Source organism: Carassius auratus, unplaced genomic scaffold, assembly GCF_003368295.1.
Source record: "Carassius auratus strain Wakin unplaced genomic scaffold, ASM336829v1 scaf_tig00012155, whole genome shotgun sequence".
In the NCBI taxonomy this organism is placed as follows: Eukaryota; Metazoa; Chordata; class Actinopteri; order Cypriniformes; family Cyprinidae; genus Carassius; species Carassius auratus.
Window position 1 is genome coordinate 341294 of NW_020524264.1, and position 27387 is coordinate 368680.

General features: G+C 36.5%; 1 protein-coding gene across 2 annotated transcripts in view; it reads left to right on the top strand.

Moving 5' to 3' along the window:
- The window catches only part of nphp4 (nephronophthisis 4), a 154300-nt gene that overhangs the window by 117549 nt on the left and 9364 nt on the right, over positions 1-27387 (top strand). For both annotated transcript variants that reach the window (XM_026246355.1, XM_026246354.1), the window contains exons 14-23: positions 1960-2151; positions 6937-7127; positions 10443-10603; positions 12224-12404; positions 17229-17360; positions 19186-19400; positions 20190-20416; positions 23597-23786; positions 24862-24945; positions 27094-27253. In XM_026246355.1, coding sequence (XP_026102140.1) covers positions 1960-2151; positions 6937-7127; positions 10443-10603; positions 12224-12404; positions 17229-17360; positions 19186-19400; positions 20190-20416; positions 23597-23786; positions 24862-24945; positions 27094-27253 — 1733 coding nt within the window. The remainder of the gene's footprint in view (positions 1-1959; positions 2152-6936; positions 7128-10442; positions 10604-12223; positions 12405-17228; positions 17361-19185; positions 19401-20189; positions 20417-23596; positions 23787-24861; positions 24946-27093; positions 27254-27387) is intronic.

Consider the following 27387-nt stretch of genomic DNA (forward strand, 5'->3'; position numbering starts at 1 on the left):
TTTATGCTTGTATTTTATGAAGCACTCAGACAGAAGTCCTTTTGATTTCCTGAGACATTATGATAAAACATTTATATAATACATCTCTTGAGTCTTGTGTATATATATATATATATATATATATATATATATATAATTTAATCATGCCCATAAAACTCAATTATAAAATTGAGTCCACATATGGGCCAGTTATAGGATAATGTTCAATAATAAATGATTAATTAATGAATTAAATAGGTAAATAAATTAAAATTGAAAAACAAAATACATATTTGAAAATTACATACATGTGTTCCTGTAGCTCAAGCGGTAGAGCATTGCCTTGACAAGTGATGTATCAAGCAATCTTGGGGGTTTGATTCCCCAGGAACACATGATAGGTAAAAATTGAAAAAAAAAAATTTTTTTTTTTTTACATCCATAAAGTCCCCTGTTTATTCTGTTATTTAGTGCCACAATAATGTTTTGAATTATCTTCATTTGGGGGCTTTCTCGTGAAATATTGATAGTGCTAATTAACTGTGATTTGTGTAAATCAGCATATCATGTAATTAATTCAATATTCTTAATTCATTTATAGATTATACATTAGTAATGCAAACAAATTAAGTTAAAGAAATGATTGCCAGAACGTTTTGTTTTTTTTTCAGTCTTTTTCTGCCTTTTAGCTTTGTTTATGTCTCTCTCACTTCTCTCTTTCAGACTTAATCTTTTTTTCTGTGTAGATCTTCGTAAAAAAATTATTGGGCAGGCGAGTGTGAAAGTAATAAGCAAGGCTTATTAATGTGTAATTCAGCAGAAAATTACCATGATCCATAGGTAATATTATATTCCTCTTTGTCTGTGGTGATTAAAGTGCAGGCCTAATTACTGCGTCTCCTAATTAGTTGTGAGTCACTGGAAGAACACATTAAAGTCCTGCTGTCGTTTTCCTCACATATATTTTTGCTTTTCTTATTGCTGGAAAAGGGCTTTGTATAGCTTCAGTTCAAGTTCACATATTTTACTGAGGAATCACATTGCTTATATAGGGATTGTATAGGGAGTATGAAATGTTTTACATATGTGAAAGTTTATGTAGTTCAAACAGTCAAGTTTGACATCATATTGACTTTCCATATTCACATTTCCCTTATTGACATACCTCTGATTTATTTCAGCTCTAGCAGTGAAAATCTGTGGCTATATTATGTTCTCAGATCTGTTCCGACAGCAGGAAGATTGTAGTTCTGCATTATTAAATAAACTACACCAAATATATATGAAAACATCCACTATTTTATATCTTATGCCATACAATTCGGCACAACAGCTGTTACATCGGCCACATTTACTAAATGTATTTGCTCTGTTTTGCTTTCTCTTGGTCTGATATTCTTTCTATGTCTAACAGAACATATTTCAAGTGCGACAATATCGTTTTATCTACAACAATGCAATTCTACCAGGAAAGAAGTCTTTTCTGATGTTCATAAGAAAGTGGTGCTTTGATGTAAGCCTCATAAAACCATGAACGATATCTCATGTGTGAGATATCACAGCAGTACATATTACCAGATCACGTGAGGATTTCATTGGAGCTCTAACATTTGACACAGTTCGTGCTGTGGCTAAACAGGGTACTTGCATGTGAAATACATGGAATGTACCTGATAGTGCACAGTTGGCTGCCAATTCTGTTTACTGATCTGTGTCCTGTGTTGTCTCGACAGCACTTGGCATATCATGCGCTTCTGGTATAGTATTTTAACTAAAGATCTGTGAAGCACGCAGAACTGAATAAGGCTCAGTATGGCAGATGTTCAGTAAGAAAATGCCTAGGTAATGGGAAAAGCTGCATGATGTAATGGTAACATGTCATTAGATATGTCAGAAAATTGTATGACAGCCAGATTTCCTTTATTTATTTATTTATTTATTTATTTTTTTCACTGTGCAAATGTGATTTGTCTTTCTCAGCTCCTCCAGATCGACCTCCCGGAGATCTTTGGCCCAGCTTTTCTCCTCTGGTTTTCCACAGATCCTGGACACTCAGAACCAGGTGGCTGAGGTTCTGGATGCTTCTGAGCCTGTGAACTTTAACCCCCAGAGAGAAGAAGCAGATCCTCTGCAGGCCAACACTCTCATCCTTCAGTTCCTTGCTTTTACCAGGTATTTCTGAATGTCAGGCCATAGCAACACTAGTTCTATTGTATGGTTTCAGTCTTATGTTTTTGTTCTATTGTGTTCTTTTCTGTATGACCGTATATGTCCACAGTAATAGCTTTTTTTTTCATATCGACATATGGGCACAGTTTACTTCCTTGCACGCCATCTATTTAAATTGTAGACATGTCTGGACAAGGACAGACATTGGAATTTAATGTGAATGTTATCTAATTTTTTTGTAATATCATCCATCTGGAATAATGCTGTTTATTTAAGTACTCTACTAAATTAAATCATTTATTTCAGTTGGTTATTTGTATATTCCAGGAAAAAAATATATTTAAAGCATTGGGAAAGGGCCAAAAATTGCATTGAAATTGTATAATAATATTAAGAAGTAATATAATATATGAGTATTTTTAATAGTCAATTACAAAATGCCTTAATCTGCTTAAAAGGATTCACAGGCGGGTCTGTTATAGAGCAGTATGTTCTAGTCTACAGCCTTTACAAGCAGTGCTGAAACACTAGCTATTAAACAGGAGATGTCAGGTCCTTTATTTCAGTAGTAATGCAGCTCTTCAAGTGTTGGTTCGGGGCCAAGCATCTCTGGCTAGCTTATTTCGGCCTCCAGTCAACAAATGTTCATATATCACTCAAGTATTGATACTAACTTGTCTATATAAGAAACGGCGCTTGTCAAGTGTGCTTGTGACAGACTGAGGCACCTCTCTGTTTTCAGATCAGGCATTGATAGATGTAAAGCACACTCTCCTTCTCCCTCTCTTTCTCTTGTATCTCTCTCACTGTCTCTGTCAAGTCATTGTATTTCTCAAACGGGGAGAGAAGGTGAGGAAATTGGTCTCTTTCAACTTTAGGATCCATTTAACACATACAATGAAATATGAGTAATTCCCCAAAATAGAATGTCTGTCTGTATGTTTATATGTACTGTATGTCTGTGAATATATAAATATAAATATAAGGGTGTCAAACTCAGTCCCTGGGGGGCACTGTCTAATCATTTAGGCTTATTTGAAAACTACATGATACAGTATGTGTTCTGGAGCAGGGTTAGAACTAAACTCTGCAGGGCTACGGCCCTCCAGGAACTGAGTTTGAAAGCCCCTGGGATAGGCCTATTAATCTCAAACTAGTTGTTTTTAATTAAAGGAATCAGTTATTTAGAATAATAAGACATTTGGGCTGTCACCAGGCAAATCAGTATCAGCAAAATTAATATTTTCAATGCAGATGAAACGCAGAAGCTTCATTGGAAGTGGCATTTAGATGTATTTACACCCTGTTTAATGCAGGAAATTAAACCTGTAGTTACAAATGCATGGATAATGTTTTGATATACAAGACATAATATGTTGAATACTCATTTGAAATGATAAGAAATTAATTATAAAAATAAAAATAAAAAACAAAGGATACTTTGAATGTGAAATTAAAATGTGTCAGCAAGTCACTGTTAATAAGTGAATCATTGCGATTGAACCAAATCATTTAAACAGTTGATTAATTCAGGAACGAAAGACTGTCAGAGACACAAAACTGTGCTTTGTTTGGAATTATTTTTTGTTGTAGAAATAGAGCAAAAACAGGCAAAATTGTATCTAAAATGCAAGTCTCTTAATTAACTTGTTTACTGAACTGAACTGTATTAAAACAACAATTATGATATTATCGCAGATTATATATATTGCAAACTCAGCACCACTGTCTTTTTGGCTAATTTGTGCAAAACTTTTTGCTAAAATGTCAAAGCTTCATTTTAACAACCTCTACATGCTTGTGCAGGGTTGATGTCTTGTCGAGATTTTATAAGCTGCTAGTTTGGTCTCCCCAGGCAAGCACAGCTTACACTGCATAGAGCATAAATATGGCCAGGGGTTCAATTTATTTCCTTTGAGTTCAACTTCAGAATATGACAGGGTTTCGTTTTCAAGGGTGTGTGCACCACTAATGCCTGTTTTGTCCGTCTGCATCTTTCTTGTGATTTTAGCGCCAGTTTGCCCTCCTGCCCATTATTTACTGCAGTAGTTTCTAGGGAGCGATTTTTATTTATTTATTAATTTTTTTACTCCGTAATTAATGTGTTTTAAAATCTAGCGAAGTTCAATACTTCAAACAAAATATACTTAAGTAAAAGTAAAATTACAGATTTCCAAAGTAGAAGTACACAAAACAAGCTACTCAATTACAGTAACGCGAGTAAATGTAATTTGTTACTTTCCACTTCTCTATATATACAATTTATTATTTGTATGCATAACTGGGTGTTTGCGAAAGTAACTGCAGTGGTTTTGTGAGCTTATCAAAAGCTAAATTTTAAATTAATAAATAGGGCTGCACGTTTAATTTAAATACAATTTTAATTGTGAGATTTAGTCTATAACAAAAATTTGGCAAATTTGTCAATTTGTCAAAACACTTACAAAACATGCAGTGTTTTATCTGTTTACCTGTTTGTCATGTGACTGTTAACCAACAGCAGAGAACCATGAACTTGCAAACATACTGCTGTCAAAAAAAAAAGTCCCTGGTTTGTTGAATTTAATTACATTTTATAGTGTATATGAATATCATGTATGATTTAATGTAATTTAGATAAATATCAAAGAGATATTATTGATTAACAGCCCTGATATTAATGGAGATAATTTAGGTTCTGTTAATGTAATGTTGATTTCAACAGTAAATAATAATAATATTAAGTATTTATAGTACTAAAAACATGAAGTACTAAAACACGAATGTAGTAAATTTACCAATTTACCCAATTTTATATTTTATCATCCAGGGTTGCCAGCAAATGAACTGGGTCGAAGGTGACAGATTGCACCTGACCTAAAATACCTGCGCATCCACCAAAAAAAAAAAAAAGAAAAGTAAAATGCTTCATTTTAGATTTATTTATTATGTGTAAGTGAAGGAGGGCAAACACTTTGATAAGCTAATGGATTTTTAAATAGATTGGTTAAACTTAATTTTTTTCTGAAAACTCACTGTAAAGGCTGGTGAGTCACCGGACATGACATTGACCTGCTGGCCTTCTGAAATACCTGCATGCATTTATGTTTTGTGAAGGAAATAAAACTGTGTGATTTATCTGCTAAATTAATATCCTTTTTAAAGTACACCATTATTGTGCATGTGTGTATATTCTGCATTCACTGCAAATTTCAGTTTTTCAACTCACCATGCTGAGTTATCTGTCCCTTTGTTTAGCCGGTGAATATTGATGTGAAATCCATGCATAGCTGTAAGGCCTATTCTTTTAATTGTGGACTTCAGCTCATTTGATTGGCTCTGAGGTCAGAACTGACATTTTGAGTGAATAGCACTTAAACTCTGGAATTGTGATGTGATGGCGCTCAGTGGGCCTGCCAATTGTCCGCACTCTAAATAGTTTCTATCCTTATCTAACTCTGAGTGATTGATTGCTAATCTTCCTCACAAAGAGAAAAGAAAGCAATCATCCCTCCCTAATCTATCCCTCCATTTTAATTCATTCTGCTGAAGATGGAGACGAACTCTTCGCACTGCTCTGTCAGCTTTCAAATGTCACCTAGGACTTTGATTAATTCATTTATATCCTTTCATTTAATTATTTATATCTTTTGTTTATCCTCTTGTCCATGTAATGGCAGCCTGGCGTTCTAAAGCCAGCTTGTTGGTTTTTAAACCTTCAGGTTTGAATGACTGAACCCATGGCTCCCTGAGGCTGAGCTCCTGGTGTTGAGTGAAGTTGTTTGTTCAGGTGTGGAGCGGTTCAGTGATGGATGATTATTGCTTACATAAAATGCAGTGGACCATTACTGGATAATTAAATTGATTTAAAAAAATCATGTTTTTAAGGAAGTAACTTCTCTCCAAAAGTCCTGCTTCACCAAATTACAAATAATTGTATTATTTTATTTTATTTTTATTGATTTTTCTGTTCTGTGAAGGAGCCACAGTGCAATGAATTTGCAAGAAAGTTATTGATTTTGCTTTGAGGAAAAGCTAAAGTTCCACATGATTCAATAGATTTGTTTTATGATTTACCTGCTCTTTCTTACTTCAAAAAATTATTTCAAGCTCTGGCTAAAAGGATACTTTTTTATCGTTTTTGATTAGGTGAGCGGTTTCGGTCGGGCAGTTATACACCATTAACTTTATTCATGATAGTGTTATTTCATTTCTTCATTTCATTATTTCACTTCCCACATGTTTTTTTTTTTTTTTTTAAGGTTCGAACACATTCATAATATCAGAAGTATGGAAAGGCCCTTTATTGCAGTGAGTTTTAATAAATATGAAGGAATTCTTAGTTTTGAAAGTTACAGTATGCTTTCATATTTCAATAAACTATCTGAAAAAGATCAAGGACATTTTGCCTCCTCGTGATATGACCTTTAACTGTATATATATATAAAAAAAACTTTAAAATGAGTTGTATTGATCTAGTTGAAAGGAGTTTGTCATAGTGTGACAGATTCTTCATCATAGAGTGTTTTGAACTGACTTTCCATCATTGCATCACTGATACTGGTTCTTTATGAAGGAGTCACTCAAACTGGCTCTTTATCATCGAGTCACTGAGACTTGCTCATCATTGTGAAGTCACTCAGATTGATTCTTCATAACAGACCGCCAACAAATGATTCCTAATAAACTTTTTCAGATCATATGCAGTGCCGTCACTGATCGAGAAGTGTCTCAGCGTACTGTGTGTCATCATTGCTTTTCAATAATTCCAAATTCCCTAACGCCAATAAGTTTTCTATCTCTCCCTAGGGTCCCACAAGCTGGTGTAATTTCAGACTGGCCCAGAACTGTCCATTTCACCTTCCAGCTCTACCGATTTCCCCCTGTCACCACCGAGCGTCTGAAGCTGCTTGACCCGGAGAGGAACAGTAAGCTGAAATCCGGCTCTGATTACCCCTGTGTCCTCTCCGTTATCAACAAGGACGGCACATTCAGCTCTGGTATGATTACCATCTTGATGCGAATGCTTTACGATTCTCTTCAGCACTCTTAAACATGTTTATTTGACTAATCAGTTATCTTGTTTCAGAAGCATTCTTGAAAGCAAACGCATATTTATAGCACTCCTCAAAATCACCAATATCCCTTTTTTCCGTTCTAATGAATTCGATCAATGTCTGTTTAAAACTTTATAGCCATTTTTAACAGCAACATATGCAGCATTTTAGTGAATAAAGCTCAAAAAAATGACCAATTAGAGTTTTACGGCTCTTGGCTGAAGTCCAGTAATTGCTTTTAAGAAGGAGTCTTCATACACAGCAGCCTGCTGAGGAGAAGTATAGGAGCGGCGTGACTTTGTGATGAACTTGGTAGTGCTGAGAAAACAGTTTTGGCTCAGTTGGTTCATACGGCTGCCAAAAATACTTATTACCTGCCCCTGATGTGAGTTATTTTTATCAATAGTTTCTCACAGATTGGCAGAGGCCGATATTTCAAAGCACCTTAAAATGTTGAGCTAAGAGCACTTTAGGTACACTTTTCCTACCGCCAGAGAGGGGCTTTTTGCTCTCTGAAGCTCATTGCCTTGATTTTTATGTGTTGCAAGCAATACTTTGACTGAAAAGGCTCCCACTTTGAGAGAAAACCACAACTGCGCAGCGATTTCACAGGTTGTTGCATTGAAATGGCTTTTACTGATTGGCTAGATAAAACATCGGATGAGGTGCAACATACATGACATGAGAATGTGTCTGTCTCACGATGAGTAGGCAGCTTCTTATTTGCCTACAGCGACCAGCTTAGAAGAATGAAGGGATAGATGATAGAGATAGAACAAAGGTATCAAAGTGTGAGATAGAGTGGTGGAGAACAGAAGAAATGAGACCGATAATGGGAGATTGATAGAGCATGAGAGCATGACGGAGAGATGCAAGGGTAAAAGAGGATCAGCTCTAACAGTCCGCTTTCAGCCTTTTTATTTCAGAAGTGATGTAATATCATACATAAAAAATACATTTAGCATCAGCATGCAAGCCCTGTCCTCACAGTCAGCCCTATAAGACAGGAGATTTCAACCATTTTCAGGTTAAGGACCACTTGGTGAAAATAAGTACAGAAGAATATCACGTATACCAGGGTTGTGCAAATCTGTCTGTCTGTCTATTTGTCAGTTTATCTATTGGTCTGTCTGTTTGTCAGTATGTCTCTTTGTTTATCTGTCTTTATATCGATCTGTCTATACTGTCTGTCTGTCTATCATTTGTCTGTCTATCCTTGTGTCTATCCTGTCTGACTATATATTCTACGTTCTGTATACTATTGCATACTCAATTCAAATTATAAACATAAATTCATGAATTGAATACAATTTTAAAAGGTATTCAGTTTAATTCTAAACGGTGCATCCCTGAAACATATGGAACCACATTAATGTATTTATATACAGTAATGTGCTTACATTGCAAATAAAAAAGAATTAGCAGTTATGTACAGTGTATACTGCATGTGGGAGAAACAATGAAACATTTACAGTAGCTTCTTTATGATTGAACTTTTGTAACTACATTTAATTCATTTTTTTTTTTTCACAAAAAAAAGAGTTTGAAATCAAATGATAGTTTTCTTGCACCATAGGGGTTACAGACCCCCTATTGAAGACCCCTGCTATAAGGCGTCAAAGCATTATGCCTCAGTGCACTGAGCTCAGCCCTTAAACCCACCTCTGGCCTGACTATACAAGGCAATGAGCCATACAGTGCCATAAAGATTAAAGGCTGAATGGTGATGTTGTGCAGAAGGCCTTTTGATGTCTGTGGAGGGAACATCTGTATCCTGTGGGATATGATGCTGTTATTGTGCAATTACTGCTTGTTGCATAACATCTTCTCATCCCAGATTCTCGGCTGAGCATTGCACTTCCTTCCAATGAAGAAATAATATTTTTGGCTCTATGCCTGAAGTAGTACAATGTAAAAGCAACAGTCAGTTTAACATTTTGACTTCATTAAGCATTAGTGTTGCATTTGCCTGTTTTGTAACGAATGAAAATGCATTCATTTATATTCAATTTTGACTGTGCTCAACCCGCTTGGCCCCATCAATCATCAATCTTGGCCACATCATCAGAGAGTCTTTGCTTAACTCCATACTGTTTGTTTTGGATCTTTTGGCAGCATTTGATGCTACAAACAACAAACTATTGATCTCTAAGGTGGTAGAAATGCTCATTTCTAGGTCAGTGCTTTTCTAGTTTATATCCTACCTGGATGACAGCAGGTACCAAGTCAACTGGAAAGGCTTACATGCCTTACTCCACTGGGGTTCCACAGGGATTGATGACTGGACCTTAACCACTTTCTTTTTACACTTAGATCATTCACAACTAGGATTGTATGTGTACACACTGTGGCATAAAAAAAAAATATATTACAAATGATTTCAAATACATGCTGTTCTTCAACAATTCATTAAGCAGCTGTACCAAATCGGCATGCTACAGTGATTTCGAAATATATATACTCTCAAAATAACCTCCAAACTTATTTTTTCTGCTAAGGTGGCCGAAGGGTCTGTTCAGTAGAAAAAAAAAATGCTTTTCCTTGGCCACTATTCCTCATCCAGACTAAGGACATTGCACGGTTTGACTACTGCACTTCCCTTTTTGCAAGTCTGTCAACATCTCCGCCATACATCAAACATGCTGCCTTGCACTTCTTTACTCTTTTTACACGTTCCTTCTTTTTTGGCCTACCAGCTTCTGCTATAAATCCCATGGAGCACATCAATAATGCTGCCTTACACTTCTTTACACTTGTTTTTCTGACTTTAAATCACTGCTCAGATCTACTTTAAATCACTGCTTAGGCCTGTACATGTAGTATTGGTCCAGGACCTTCTCCAGCTTTGCATAAAATCATAAATGTAAATGCAGTGTTGCCCAAGCATTTCAACACTGATTACTGTCATCACTTTAGAAACGGGGAAACATGTGGGAACGCATAGAAAACATTTTGATATTCATGACTGACAGGACATCTCAGAAATGTTTATGTAAATTTTCCCACACATTTTGCTTGGTGGCTCAACTGAGCTCAGAGTGTTTGGTTTTTACATAAAAGCCCTTGATTGCTTGCTTCAGAGAATTGGATGTTGCGTTATCTCAACCACCTGAGATTTGCATTAAAGATGGGATATTTACTTCACTCTCATTCCATATGGCCACTAAACCCATACCTTTAATCACAAACCTTTTTCTATCTCCTCTCAGAATTCATGTTTGTTATTTCCTTTTGTACTTTTGTTTTTCTCATACTTAGGTTGTCCTGGTCTGCAGCTGCAGTACAGAGTTGACCCGCAGTTCCTCAAGCCAGGCGAACGTGGCTGGTTCCTGCGATACCTGGCACTCCACTCCCTGCAGATTGATGTCTGGGACAGTGAATCCTTAATGCTTATTGGCTCAGCTGCTGTGGAGCTGAAGGTAAAATTACCTAAATTTACTTGCAAGAAAACCATGATTTAAAATGTAAACAAAGTAATTTGTTCCAAAGACATTTGCCAACTAAATTAGCTGACAGAAAGCCAATAAAGGAATTTACATGACCTTACATGTTGTCAGCTTATTCTCTAAGGTCATGCATATAAACACACTCATAGACTCAGCAGTAATATTACAATAACCCAAATCACCTCACATAAACAATGACAAAACAACATTACAACTCACCTCTCATTCCTTGGCAACAGCCTTGCAAGTCCTCAACCTGCCATGTTGGAAGTAACCCCACAAGCCTTACACAGAATTTTGACACGGGTACAAATACTGCCCTCATTAATAGCCCAACAGAACTCACACAGCTTTTTAACTCAGGCAGACAGTCACCCTGCACATCGAAACCTTTCTGTGGTATTCATTATTTAGTGTGCTCAGATGGGAGTGTCATGTCGAAATTATGAAATATGCATGGCATACTTCAGGACACCTGTGTCTGTTAGATCTCGCCGCCGTAGGTCTCATGGCTAGAGCTCTCATTGATGTCAGCTGTTGAATAAAGGTTAAAACAAAACAAGACCAGAAATAGATACAATCACATCAACATAATTGGACTGTTCATCTTTAGCATGGATTTTGACCTTTTCAGAATTAACAAAGGATCCGTTTAGGATTCAAACACTACCACAGGGTCATCATGTGGTGGCATTTGTCAGTAGCCTGTAACATATGTCTTAGTTGCTCATTATTTTTGTTTATCTTTTTGTTCTACATGGTAAGATCAGTAGAATTGATTTCAGGGGCCATTACGAATCGCCTTGGTTTTTAGCACAATTTTTTATAATTGATCACTCTAAATTTAAGATCTTTAATTGACAGCTTTAAAGGGTTAGTTTACCCAAAACATCCTTGGTGTATATGGCTTTCTTCTTTCAGACGTTTCCAATCAGAGTTATATAAAAAATTGTCCTGGCTCTTTCAAGCTTTGTACGTTTTTGTTCAATAGTCCAAAAGTAGTCAAATAAAGCATGCACATCCATATTAAAATGTGCATCACACATCTCCAGGGGTGAATAAAGGCCTCCTGTAGTGAATCGATGCATTTTTGTAAGAAAAATAGATATCGCAGCGCATACGTGTATGAGTCTCGCGAAAACGAATTCTTGTTTACAGGAGCAAAGGAAGCAAATTTTCCTTAATTTAGCAAAGTTAAAACGGTCTCCTCTTGGATTATACTGAAATCCTCCATAATTTTTCTTTAAAAATCCTTGTTTTGGGCTTCTAATTCATGACCATCTTTTTTTTTCTTTTTTTTCTTTTTTTTACAAAACTGGAGGCCTTTGTTCACCCCAAAGAGCTGTGTGATCCACGTTTTTATATGGATGTGTGTGCTTTATTTGACTACTTTTGGACTGTGAAACAAAAACACCATGCAATTATAAAGGTTGAAAGAGCCAGGACCTTTTTTAATAAAACTCTGATTGGATTCATCTGAAAGAAGAAAATCGTATACATCTTGGATGTCTTGAGGGTGAGTAAAACAAAGACAAATTTTCATTTTTGGGTAAACTATAACCCTTTAATAGTATGTGACGTTTGCTTTTGCAGCATATGCTCCGTCAAGGCCGTGCAGCCGTCCAGGTGAACCATGAGCTGGAAGTGATCACTACTGAGTACCTGCAGGATGCCAGCTTTGCCAGCAGGCATGACAACAAGCACAGCGCCACTCCAGCCATCAGTGTCTACACTACCGTAAAAGGAATTCTGCATCTGCAGCTTGGCAACGTCGGTAAGGATTGATTAAGCACAATGAATTAAAAATGCAATTTTCAAGGTCAAATACTTAAAAAAGCAGTTTGTAACATTATTTAGTTTAAACATAGTTTTGTGGCAGTATCAGAAAATTCTGTATCTGTCAGGGATGTGCAACATTCAGCGTTGATTTTAAAATACCATTTAAATTAGAGTTCAGTTCTTAAATTTGAAGTGAGGAAGCAAACTAGAACTAGAAATTTGACCTTTGGTTTGGAATAATAAAAAGCATAAGTAAAAGGAGTAATTTTGTACCTAGGAAATGTTGAATGTAGGCTTGACACAAAGCTTTCAGGAAAAAACAAAACAAACAAAAAAAACATTTAAAAGCTATAGACTGTTGGATGGATGGATATATAGACATACCTAAATGATACATTTGGTCTTTAATTTTCCAATCTCTGAGACGTCACTATAGCGTAAAAAGCATCCGTCATTAGTGACCTTAAACATCTGAGCTGTTTTCCACTCTGGAAATCCAAGCTGAGTCAAAGCTATTCATAGTTTGTCTTTATGTTTATCTGCTTAAGCTCCGTCTTAGAGGCCCGATGAAAATGCAAGTGTTTCTTGAGAAATTAGCCCAACAGTCAGATACCTATCGGCTTTCCTCTGTCTCTCACTCTCAGCGGTCGGAATCAATTAACTCATCCACAACCCGTATCTCAGTCTGAGATTAATGCGTTGTCCATTTATTTGTTTCCTAATGAGTGGTCGCCGTTAACAAGAGATCGAGGTTTAGTCGTTCTCCAAGGCTTACTGAGATGTTTATCCTTCAAAAGCGCCTCAGAAGGATTGGCTTGGTCAAAGCAAAGACAATTATCAGTCAGAAGAGTGGGGGATTGGGGCTTTCATTATGTACATGCAAATGGATTGATTGGTCCATTGAATACATTGTCAAGTTTTGATAACGTGGGACGGCGTGAGTCTACCGCTGATGTCTTAGTTCTCGACCCTGCTCTGTTTCGACATTTTCTGCTCCGATAGGATGTGTCACGTCATTGGGAATTAATGAAGCTCCCGTGTAATTGGACTCGGGATGATTGGCATCTTTTCGTATGTGAAAACATGATGGGAAAAGCTCTTAATGAAATCCTCTTTAATTAACTTCAGCTTGATACGAAGAGACAAGCGAATAATTAAACAAACAGCGAATCCACATAAAAGAAATGGATAACTTAATTTGCCACTAATGGAACAGGTTAAATATCATCTCTGAATTCCGAGTGTTTCGGTGCATCTGTCAAAAGCTTCTCACAGTAGCAACAGGCTCTATCACCTCCGGATTCTTTATGCCTTTATACTGAACAGAGAGAGAGACACAGGGCCAGTTGGAGGGGAGGAAAGATTAGGATTTTATAATTCGCCTGCCTCTGGCCCCCACGCTGCTCATCTGCAAACGTTTGATAAGCGTGGCGAAGATTTCAGTAGAGAAAGAAGAGAGATGGGGAACGGGAGAGAGGGAAAGAAAATCGCATTTCCTCAACAATTATTTCCAAGCGAGTCCCCTATCTCTGCTTTCAAGCTAAAAATACAAAAAACAATGGTATATATTTGCAACAGGGGCCAGTGTAGACTTCTGTCTATCTCCTTTAAAACAAAGCAACATTTAGAAGATAAGAGAAAGTGCTTCCTAATGGAAATCCTATCATGTGCTCCACTACAGATAAAAGAGCTCCATATGTGAATGATTTCCAAAGCTATAGAAAGGCATTCTGCTGGGTAAATAGGGGTCTAATGGAGGCATCTAAAGATAATGAAACACCCAACCGGCAGGTGTAAAGTTATCGGGGACACTGAGAAAGAACTGAATCATATTTCCGATGTCTTCAGGATTAAACTTGCTGAAGTTTTACATGTTCTAGAGTCTTCTGTGGGTTTGTAAGGCTTGAGGGCTCACTTTGGTTCACAATATTGTACAAGATTGTTTTGGGTTGTGTATGTAGAGGCATGAGAGGGTTTTGTGGAAGTCTTTGAAAAGTTTTAGGGAGCTATGAACTCGAGAAATTTACTCTGTTAGTTTAAGAACAAACTTTAGCTCTTATAAAGGGTTAGACTATAAATCTTAAGATGTGCGTTCTTTGAAATCTTGAATTCATCTTTCTTTAATATTTATGCTGTTTGCTCTCGGAACAATCCAGCAAACCCCTCATTTGTTCAGATATGGCTGATGTGATTTAATGCCGTATTTTGAATGTGAAACTGAATGTGAGGGATTTGTGTGAAATTGCTATGTATATCTGATCATAAACCTTCTTCTAATCTTAATTTAAACAACATTATACGAATAGTCTGCTTAAGCAAATAACACAAACAATGACTCCTTTGTATTTCGAATCATTTTTATATATCATAGACATGTCAACAGGGATGCATGCATATTCAAAAGATGCCATAAAAGCCTTTAACTGACACTCTTGGTTTCTTGAAATGTCCTTTTGCACTCTTCTTTGTAGGACACCCACTCTTATGGAGAGTAGCAATGTTGCTGAAACTTTACCATTTGTAGATAGTTTCTCTTACCGTGGACTGATGAACTTTACAGCTTTTAGAGATATATTTTATAACCCTTTCCAACTTTATGCTTAATATTAGGCATTCTGAGATATCATTTGCCTAGGGACATGGTTCATACCTGGCAATGCTTCAGTAGCAAACTTTGTGAGAGTGTGTTTTTTATTTTTTATTTTTTTATACGAGCTGAATTCTATCTCGTCTCATTGTTTGGGTTCCAGGTTAACTGACTTCTGACTCCAATTAGCTTTTAGAGAAGTCATTAGTCTAGGGATTCACCCTTTTTTCCTTCTTGCACTTTGAAAGTTTAAACTGAGTGTTCAGTAAAGGCATTAATATCTATCATTATTTGAGTAGACTGTTTGTTTGCTCGTTATTGTGTATCGATCACATCAATTGACTAATCTATTCTAAGTCCATGGTAAATCCAAAGTTTCACATGTGTTTGTCACTGTTAAATCTCTGACAATATTACGTATGTGCAGTGTACAGAGAGGGTACTCAGGTCATAAGGTGTAGCTTCTTTGCATGGTGTATTTATGTTTAATTAATTAGCGAATATTTAAATCGTGTAAAAGTCATAAAGGTTAGTATTAATGTAAAACTTTGGAGCACATTTCTTGAGCCTCCACTGAGAAATCTATTCCTGTGCTGGGTTGAATATCTCTGATTTAGTCCCCCCCTCCCCCACTTTGACCTTACTTGAATATTCTGTTATTAAAGCTAAATATCTCATTGTGCTGCCGGGAGCATCTTCATTATGCATGTATATGTTTTTTTTTAACCAACTTTCCAAGTTAAATAACGGTTCAAGTGCTGCTGGCATCCCATTCAACTTAAAAATAAATAAACAGCCTCATCATCTAATATACAGTAGTAGCAGCAGTGAGTATGAAATACTTTATATCAAACAATATATATGTGTATAGGTTTTTTATATATATTGATTGTTATTGGTATATATACACAGTTAACGCTCTTAATTATGTACACAATGTTAAATCACGTACTGTATGCCTTTTTCATGACAAATAACCACCAGTCTGAGATCAAATGCATTGTTCTCATTCACCATTTCAAAACATAATAATGATCTTTAAATGAAATGCTCTTCATTTAAATACTGGAAACATTTGTCTTTGTTTATTTGTTTTTCCAATTGACAAAAGAAGTGTGTGTTTAAGTTCTAGACACCTGACTTGTGTACCCCTCTATCACTATTTTCAGTGGATTTTCAGTCAATCATTGGCAGTGCCCTGAAACACACACTCCCACCTTCAATCACTTTTGTGCCTGACCTGTGTCTCAGACTTGTAATTACAGCTCTCACCTGTCTGTAATCACAGGTAAAGCTGTTGAATGTTTAGGGCGGTTGATGTTTGTTGTGAAACCACTTACACTGCAGTTTAGATAATTTACTGCCTCTCAATCCACAGCAATCACAGTTGAGAGATAGAGAACCAGTAAGATAAGGGTCATTAGCAAAGGAGAATTCACCTACACCAACATTTCAGTGTTTTTTTTTTTTTTTTTTTTTTTTTTGCTTAAGTATTGTTTTTGTAATTTACTATTTTTACCTATCCACCTCTTCTTCCATTTCTCCCTGTTTAAGATTCCTCCCTGTCCTTTTTGACCACAGAACGTTTGTCGTTGCAAGGCACCAATCAATGCATCTTTCTTTGTGGCATTGTGATGGTCATCATCAGTTCAACCGAATAACAGCAGAGACAGTCTCTGTGGTAACAGACATATCTCTAATGGTAAATCCAACTCTTCGGCTGTCATTCTTAAGTCTGTCTTTGAGGGATACCTTTGCTTCACCTATATTTTCTCATACTAGCAGTGATCAGACTTCTGGAGCCAATACACAAAACAAAAGAGTCTATGTATCTGTTGTTTATCTAGGGTATATTTACATACACACAATACAATATTTTATGTCTGATTGTTGACACACATGAAAATGTATAAAAGTAATATATGTTTTATATATAATATTCATATGTTTTATATATTTTCATTTGGCAATGTGGTTGTGAGACAAATTAATGTTTGTGTGTGTGTGTGTGTGTGTGTGTGTATGATAATACTTTATTCTATATATATATATATATATATATATATATATATATATATATATATATATAATTAAATACATAGAACAAAGAAAATGGTAGTAACACAGCTATCTTCTGGAAAGCTCTGTTTAAATTGACATACATTTCTAAGCTTAATTTAACCAAACTGGATTGATTTGGGCTGAGCTTTCTTTTACTCTTCTTTCCAACAGGTGGCAGTGTGAAAAATTCCCAGAGTTCTTTGGATCTTCCTCCATCGCTCTCCCATGTGGTCCAGCCCAGTGATGCCCCTCAGGGTTTTGCAGGAGGAGGTGTCCCCGCTTTAACGGTCCTCCAGCTTAACGGTATATCACATCATCCCTCTAAAGAGAAGCATGACTTCATATCCGCAGAACCTAGGAGCTCTGCAGTTCTACAGCTCTGGAGAATTTATAAAAGTACATCATGTGGGATTTGCTGATACTTCCAGAAGAGGATTTGGCGGAGAATTCCCTTATCTAGTTGTAGTGGCTGTTTTTATTTATCTTCCTTCTCACTCTCTTATTATCGCTTCATTCTAATGACAGAGTGTATCACAGTATTATGACATACTGTATGGAAATGTAGCATGCTAATGTCTTCTTCCAAGAAGACAATATTAGTCTTTTCATTACCTTGTTGTGTAAGACATAAATCTAGACATTTAATCTTTTAAGCCTCATGAGAATGGCCAATGAATTGCATATGGGTGATGCTGTTTTACATATTTAATAAGCGATCCTGCAGTACTGTAGCAGAAGGCTACCTGATGTACCTGTTACCTCTGTCCCTATTCAGAGCAAAAAACATTGTTAAGGACTTCTCTTACATCATCTGTTTTACCTGCTACCTCCGGGAAGGCGATATAGGTCAATCAAAACACGAACGGCCAGATTTTCAAATAGCTTTTATCCAAGAGCTATTCAGTTCCTGAACTAAGGCATGCTTTGCACCATTTATTTCTGTGAAATCCTTGTGGTCTGTGCAATCATTTCTGTACTTAGAACTGCACTTTATTGTCTTACCTGCATCATTCACATTTTTTTTAACACAGACTTTGTTATTGTGGTCTATTTGGTTATCATTTTGTAGCACCTCTATGTGTAGTCTCTGAAATCTCATTGCATTCCAATGCAATGACAATAAAAGCTTGAAATTGAAAATTGAAATATAGTCCTATAAATATCCTGCCATTTATGCTGAATGTTTTTACTAATTTTAACTATCCTGCTCCACAAGATATTTCTAAACTCTTTCTCTGCAATGACTGTAGTAAAAATTATAATAATATATTTGACATTATAAGATGCCCGTTATAGCATCCCTTGCAGCAATGCTGAGAATGCAATATGTATTTGCATTACATTATGAATTGCATTTTGACACATTTTAAAACGCAGCGATGTGTGAAATCAAAGTTGCATAGCTAGAAGCATTTGTGTTCAATTAGGTAGGTAGAGCAGTGGTTCTACACTGGTGGGTCGTGACCCAAAAATAGATCTTTTCTGACTGGATAAACTGTATAATCATGCATCGTTAGTATGGATTAATGATTAGACAATTTTTCTGTTGATGACCTCACAGGCCATATAAATATAATACATAGTTATACAAAAATTATAAAGGACACACACACATATATAATATATATAATGTATATTAATGGGGGGGGGGGTATATGTCAGCCTGATAAGACGGAGATAAAGAGAGTGCTTCAACATGCTCTTATTCATCACAGAGAGGCCCTGTTGTCTCAAATGCAATGTAGGTCTTCCTCACTCTCTCTCTCTCTCTCTCTCTCTCTCTCTCTCTGTAGGATGGGTTACAGTGGGAATTTAGGTTTAGGAAAAAACACTGGCAGGCTCTTTTTGATCTTGCGTCTTTTGATCCCTTGTCGTTCTGTCTTCATTGGCTTTAAATCACAGGATTATGTTAGTTGTGATGTTGAATCGCATTGAAGCGTGAATCTCAGAGCAGGTATATCTGAAAGCAGGTCTCATTGGGTGGGAGGGATAACTGGAAAAGACCAAGATGGATTTTAGGCCAAATGGAGGTTGAAAAGTGGCCCCCGAGGAAGTGAGGAAAGAGAGCATGTGTGTCTCGTAGGAGCGAAAGATGTTGTTTATGCGCGTGTATATGTGTGTGTTGCAGCAAGCAATGCCAGACGAGCCCGCCGATTGCCAGAAATTGACAGTGAGCTGGCCAGACTGCTACAAAGCACCATGAGGGAAGTAGGCGGAGCCACACTGCATCAGCAGGCCGAAGCAAAGGAAGTGCGCCAGAGGAAGATTGACAGAATGGCAGCTGTCCGTCAACTCGAGGAGCAGAAAGCCACGCCCCCTTTTCAGGACAGCTCAAACATCACGGTAAGAACGAAGGACGGTTTTAAATTGAGTGGGATCGAAAAGCTGTCTGTCTCAGCAGGAGCTGATTGACATTCACTTCCACTGTGCAGCATGTGATCCTGACATTCACTCCAATGTCGATAGTGAAGGGATGGTCAAAAATGTCATTTCAAACCAATGTGACTTTCTTTTTTCATGAACTAAGGTTTGGATCACTTGTTTTGTTGAAAAGATCTAATTGAAAAGAGTCATTTGTTTACAAATCGGAAATCTCTTGAACGTGCAAAGAAGAACTAAAGATAATAATGAGTGACATTTTCATGTGTTCCTCTCACAAAGCCATCATCAGATGACCTGAATATAGCATATGGGCCATATGGGACACTTATGTGATACTTTATTTATCTAATGTCGAAGCTTGAGAGCTGCAGTTCTCATTAACTTTCATTCTTTGGAAAAGTGCTCGCACTCTATTCTTCGGAAATTCAACTTTTATGAAAGAAGGTAAGTCATGTTGGTTTCAAAATACAGTAAAAATGATGAAAAATTTATTTTTGGTTGATCTATTGTGTTCCTTTCAAAGCATGAGCTTTATTTTAGCTCCAAAGAGGAAACAGCTGAAACTGAGCAGCATTATTCGCCAGTTCCTCCCACTCTGTGGGAATGATGAAATCGAACCTAAATTCACTTTTTCTTTCGCTCAACAGCCTGGCACGGTCTTGCCATGCTTCAGGCACATCAGTTTTATTAGTTTCTAGGTCTTTCCGGTGCAGTTTCAACATGTGAATTTCTTCGGATCCTTTCTTTCAGAGGCATCGGGCAGAGCGTGTGCAACATTCCCGTGACCTGCGTGTGATTGAGGCCTATCGTGAGCGCTGTAAAGCACAGGAGATCACCAACATGCTCTCTCAGGCCATCACTACCAAACACACTCTCTACGCCTCGCTAGGAACGGCAGAGTTCTTCGAATTTGTGCTCAAGAATCCATTCAATGTTCCTCAGACTGTCACTATTGAATGTGATGACCCAGAGCTCTGGTGAGATATATTATGTCTTTGAATGCAATACATCAGTGGTTGTCAAACTGATCAAATATGAACATTTATATACCACCTAGACACATTGACATCTCTTTCCTCGCAAGCTTAAAGGCAGTGTGAGCCACATAATGTCATATTTTGATTAATAACAATTTTCTTACAGGTAGATAAATGATGGTGCTGTAAGAACATTGAACAATAAGAACAATCCACTGACTCGCGTCTTTCCAAATCTGTATGCTCTTTCTTTCTTATTTGGAACATAAAAGAAAGTATTTTGAAGAAGAATTTTGCTCACACAATGTAAGTCAAATGTGTCCAAAAACAACACTGGGCAGAAACTTTAATTTCGCAGGGCAAAAGAAATAAATAATGGATGAACTGAATGATCACAAAACGAAAAAACTTTTTAGTTTAAGTTTCATGATCATTCCAGTTTTTCATTTTTTTTAATTATGGGAAAGTTACTTATTCTCTGAGCATTCTGAAATAATTAGTAACTTTAAAAAAGTTTAGACTTTTGTCTGTTTATTAGTGAAATGTTGTAAAGGAAGTGAAACGTGTGTAATATGTTAATGCAGTAATTATACAGTTAATACAGTTAGTTATTTCTATCAGAACAACTGTGTGATTACACTATAATAAGCAATCTTATGAGAGCGTGTTCTAGTGAGTTTTTGTCTTGAAGTAGTTTGTGTGTTCACTATAAGAAATGTAATTTGATTCATTCTCAGTACAGTATGCAAATGCCCTAAGAAGACCAACTTAATGTTAATATGTACATACAGTAGTATGCCTATACTTTAATCATGCACAGCAGGCACTGTGTCCATTCAAAGATCAAATAAAGCCTTTGCCTCTGGCATTACAGCCCTGAAAGAAATTCTGCGTAGATCAATGTTTCGTTCACGTGTGAACAGCCTTGTCTGAAATGAACATCTGAATGAATGAGTTTTCCTCGGCGGGGCATTACTGGGGCCAAGAGCTTCCCAGGGGGTAGGAAAATAACACTGAATAAATAATCAATTCCCCCCATTTAAGCTGATTTTAATTGCAGCGTGATGTAAAATATCTTTCCCCGACCAGGTTTCCTGCATAAAGCTTTTAATTCAGGATTATACCACACAACATATGAGTTTTCTGCAGGCCATAGACTGAGTCCACACTCTCCATCGTGATGAGCACAAGCCAAGAAAGTGAGAGAGAGGAGTTAGGAGGACAAGGTGGAATAAATTACAGCATTAACACCCCTGCATCTTTCAGTGTTTAATTAGGAAAGACATTAGTAGCCTAAACTCCACACACACACACAAACACACACATGCTGTGATTTAGGACGAGATAAATATTCTCCAGCGCCTCTCTCCAGGAAGTATGTTTGCATGGCAAACGTCTTCCAAACTTGCATTGTGTTGTGGCATAAAACCGCAGCACTTTGTGATGTGTCATGGAGGTAACTGCTAGCCCAGGAGCGGTGTGTTTGTCTGTGCGTGAACCCTGTGACTCAGTCCAAAGCACTCTTGTATGCACAGAGCTGTGCCAGGGAAACAAATACCTGAGGTCTGGACTTTGCATTCGTACATTTGTGTTGAATTGATGCTTTTCTCTTCCAGTGCAAAGGATATGTCAGGCCCGTGTTTGTATTGCTGATGTATGCCACAAAGCCAACCTTATAAAATCACCTCTCTCTTTCACTTTCACTGAAGAGATTGTTTCTCACCTGTACTCACATATTATATATGGAGTGGCAGGTTAGAAGATACGCCAGATTTCAGCAGAGCTGCGCCATTCTTTCTGCCTAATTCATTTTATCCACGCAGGTCAGGTCCCGCAGCTCATAATTTGTTTTCAGTCCTCTGAAGCAGTTTTTTAGTTATACTTCAGCTGAATTTTATTATCTCTCTCTCTCTCTCTCTCTCTCTCTCTCTCTCTCTTTCTCTTTTTAAGATTTCTCTATCTCTTTTTTGATTTTATACAATACACTCAAATGTTTGGGGTAACGTTTTTTGAGCAAATATTTTTCTTAATCAAGAACGCATTCAATTGATCAAAAGTGACAGTAAAAATGTTGATATTGTTATGAAAATGCTTTTAAACTTTCTATTCATTAAAAATTCCTGAAAAAAAAATATTTTCACTGTTTTCACAAAAATTTAAAAATTCAGTTTTGCCATCACAGGAATAAATTACATGTCAAAATATATTAAAATAGAAATTGTTAATATATTTCACATATAACCATTTTTACTGAATGTTTGATCAAATAAATGCAGCCTTGGTAAGCAAAAGAGATCTTTCAAAAAATCGCATTTATCTTACCAACCCCAAACATTTAAAAAGCAGTTTATTAATTTCAATCTTTTTTCTTTTTTTTTAACAACGTGATTTAAGCTTGATGCATTCAGTACTCCACTTCAGATTTTCAATTTACCATGAGAGAAAATATTTAAGTAATATAAACTAAACATGTAGCAATTTATAGTCACCCTCACCACAAGCCCTGTTTGTTTATGTCTACCTTGTTTTATTGCTGGAAGAACTGTGAAGAGATATTATGCCAGGTCATATTCCCCATTTAGGCTTTATAACATTTCAATTTACTTTTCTGTCATTATAGTCCTCTTTTTGCATTTTAAAAGATCCCCTTGCATATATGCTTCTATATGAAAGAAAGGGAAATGGGCTTTGCTTTTGTTCACGTAAGTATACTTTTGTGCCACCTGCCTGGCTCTCTGTTATTAAAGAGAGAATGTGATTGAATTTTCCAAGACTTGCTTTCACATCTACTGTACTGTACATAGTACAAAAGAGTTTTTACACCTCTAAATTCTTTTTTTTTTTTTTCATTTATGGAGAATGATGCCTTCTCGGGCCCAGAGGTGCTGCCTTTGATGTTTCAAATGCCCTTTTCCTTCATATATTTGTGCATGAAATTTGTCTCTATGAAACAGAAAGTAATATTTCACACCCAGTGTGTGTTATCTTTAAACCGTACCCTCCCAGGAGTTTCAGTTCTGTGAGGGCTTATGTTTGACTGTATCATGCATACTCAAATACTCTTTTTCATTGCCAATAAAATACTGCTGGCAAGGCAAAGAAAGTCCTCAAGCTGTTCCTTCCTTTTCTTCTCCTTTCTCTCTTTGCTGTTTTTCATCTTTTTCTCTTTTTATCCCTCAGTGTAATGGTGAAAACTGAGGAGTGGAGATATTTCAAGGAGTTGACGAAGACTCTGACTCCTCTAGAGGAGGAGATGTTTCACGTGAAGGAGAGTACACAGACTCCACAGGTTTACCTGCGGCCCAAAGAAAGCGTCCATGTCCCCTTCAAGTACCAGACCTTCATCTGTGGTCACACCTTCCCTCTTCAGGTAAATCTAGGGGGAACTCTCTCAGACTTATACTCAGTGTTCAACAGTTTTTTGTTCTTGTGTTTTCAAAATACTTTTCAGACCAAAAGTTTTATGATAATAACACTAATAATAAATGCTGTATTGTTTTGAGTTTTTTTGTTTTGTTTTTTATTGTACTTTTCACCTTGAAGATTTAGTGGTAGGCTACTTCCAGTTGTTTTGTTTTGTTTGTGAGAGAAAGTTCCAAAGAACCGCATTTATCCTTTTTTTTTTTAACAGTGTAACATTTGATCAATTTAATTGGTGTTTATATTTTTTTTGTTTTGCTTTTTGTTTTGGTTAAAAAAAAAAAGGTAAATTTTCCCCTCAAAGATTTAGTGCTAATACTAAAATAAATATTTTATTTTATTTTATTTGTCAATAGTACAACCAGTAATAAATATTTGAATTCAATTTTGTATTGTTTTCTTTGATTTGTATTTTTTTTAATATAATTAATTATATTAATTATACATATTATAAATAATATATTTACTTATATTATATTTTTATATATTTATAAAAAATATTAATATATTTATTTATATTTTCACCACATTGGTGTAAAAAGTCTAGCAGGCCCACTATGTAGACTCTCAGCTGAAGTAAATCTCAACTGAACTGTCCACTGAACTGCTGATACTGGAAAACAATGTAATCTGGAGAAAATGTGAACTATTTCATTATTTTTATGTGTTGTGTTGTTTTGTAATTCAACCGTGAATGATGTGTCATCACTGAGAAACTGCATTTGTTTCCTCATTTCCCTTTTGCACTGATGAGACTTGGATTAGTTCACATGTTTCCGGTTTAATTGGATTTGGGTTTGTTTATAGTCTGTAGTATTACAGCGGCACCCACAAGTGAGGGAGTGGAGTTTAGAATGACTCAAAGCATCAGCAATAATGAAATGGATTAAAAACAGCCTCATCCAGACAGTCTGAACAGACCTGTCCAAACAATGTTTTTCCATCCCTTAATGACATTATTTCAATGTGATTGTTCTCTCACCGAATGATGCACTGTTCATGATGACTCCTCTGTCGTACTGCAGGATATGAAAGGCTTAAAGACTTCAAGAAGTCCACAGATGGCTCAGAAACATCTGTCCAATACAATTAATGCCAAATCCATCAAGGTAAGTGCTTAGCACTCACTGTACTGCTGAGCACACACAGGAGCTCGGTCTCTTTCTATACATCCTGATTAGTAGTTGTGCAGTCAGAGAAGTGGTCGGGCACTCTTGCTGTGGTTCGAACAATCCAGACTGAAAACATGACTTGGTCCTCAACAGTAAAACTGAATGTAACTGATGCACACTTACAAGAACCAAACAAAGGTTACATTCTTTTGTATTTCTGTATATATTGTTAAGGTGAATATGTATTAAATGAGAAAAAGATCTCTTGAACACAGCCCTTGCACTGATGGATCTCTTCTATTGTTTTGACCTTTTAATTGTGTGTTTGAGATTTGACCTGAAGGACCAAATACATTTCATTTCAGCCTGCCATTAATATTCAAATTGATTAATTTCAGCCTTTTAAATAAATGAAGTCTGTTAATGAGCAACATTGATCAACTGTCCTGTTGCCTCTCATTAATGTTTCATAAACAGGTCCACGCAGATTCTGCAGACTTTCGTGGGCAAATTTACACAGAAATTGCCCAGCATTCTCAAATGTCTACACTTCTGCAGTCCCTTAAATTAAATATTGTATTAAATATTTCAAATTGTTTATTAAATATGTTGATAAATGCAATAACACAGACAAGGTAATGAACAGGTTATTCTATTTCTGTAGGGGGAAAATTAAAGTACACTTGACCCTGGACCACAAAACCAGTCTTACGTGTCAATTTGAGATTTATACATAATCTGAAAGCTGAATAAATACGCTTTAGATTGATGTATGGTTTGTTAGGATCAGACAATATTTGGCCAAGATACAACTATATGAATGGAATCCGATTGTGCAAGAAAGTCTAAATACTGAGAAAATCACCTTTAAAGTTGTCCAAATGAAGTTCTTAGCCATGCATATTACTAATCAGAAATTAAGTTTTGATATATTTACAGTAGGACATTTACAAAATATCTTCATGGAACATGATCTTTACTTAATAACCTAATGATTTTTGGCATAAAAGAAAAATCTGTAATCTTGACCCATACAGTGTTTTTTTTTTGGCTATTGCTTAAAATATACCCCAACGACGTATGACTGGTTTTGTGGTCCAGTGTCACATATTATATGATATTATATTTATAAAATATGAAAAAACGTTTTTAATCTTATTTATAACCTCTACTTTTCTTTGTATGCATATTTTACCAAGTGAATGGTGGTGACCATCCTATCTTACTCAGATGGTTGCAGTACTGCTGACACACACACACATACACACTCACACACACAGGACTCCCATATCATATTTAGTTCAGTTGGGGTCAAGCATTGCTGTGCACAAACTGACATCACCTCCAGAGGAGTGTCAGTGTGTTGTCTTGGGCTGTGAATCCGACAGCCAGCTCGACAGGATCTCACGTGAGAGAGGTTGTGCACTCAGACTGCAGATGACTCATGGTACTTCATATTTCACTCCATACTGTCAGTGCTGTTCATTCACTGCGGAATGATTTCAGATAGGCTTGTCATTTAGAGGCAGACCTTGACCACCTGTGCTGAAAAGAGCAGCTTCGACCATTATACTGGTTCAAGGGTGGGCTTTTACTGGTTTGGTGCTGAACTACAAAGAGATGTCATGCAAGTTGCAATTAAATTTTGTTCATCTCTTTTAAATAAAAAATCATGTATTGAAAGTATATCCAACAAGACAAATAACTTGCATTGTGCAGGATAATTTACATAAGTGTATAAAAAACACAAGAGACGTTCATTACTGTGCACCAGGGTTATGGTTAACTAAAACTAAAAGCATTGTTGTTACTTGAAATAAGATAAATGCTAATTGAAAATAAAATCAAAAAATAATTTTATTTCCCCTAGTTTCCAAGGCAACATTTCTTAAAATACTAAAATAACTAAAACTGAAAAATACAAATAATAAAACTATATAGGCATGTTTTAAAACAACAGAAACAAATACAAATGACTCTGGTCTGTGGTAATCGATAGCATGTCGCTGGTGTGGTGGATATCTGTTGTCTTGTTGTGAACCTGGACATTCCTTTTATTTTCTCAATTGGTTTAGTTCTCCTGTTGTTTAGCAGGAAGGCCTTTCAAAATTTGTGTAGGTTGCAAGCGATCTGCTTGTCTTCCAGGTGCTGTTCCGCGGGGAAGACAGAAAGCCTCTGGCGATCTGCCAGGTGGATGTTGAACCCATGCCACATGTGGTGGACCAGACCTTCCGATTCTACCAGCCTGAACTCACCTTTCTAAAGAAGGCCATTCGCCTGCCTGCAGCCTGGGACGACACAGCAGGTGCTGCTCATTACAAACATCCCGGCCGCTGCGGACGCACATACATAAACCCACTCACACAAACATGCTTCAGTGTCTGCTATTAGTTCTGAACTAAAGACCCCATTTGTGCTCTGTCTCCTTTTGTACTTGCT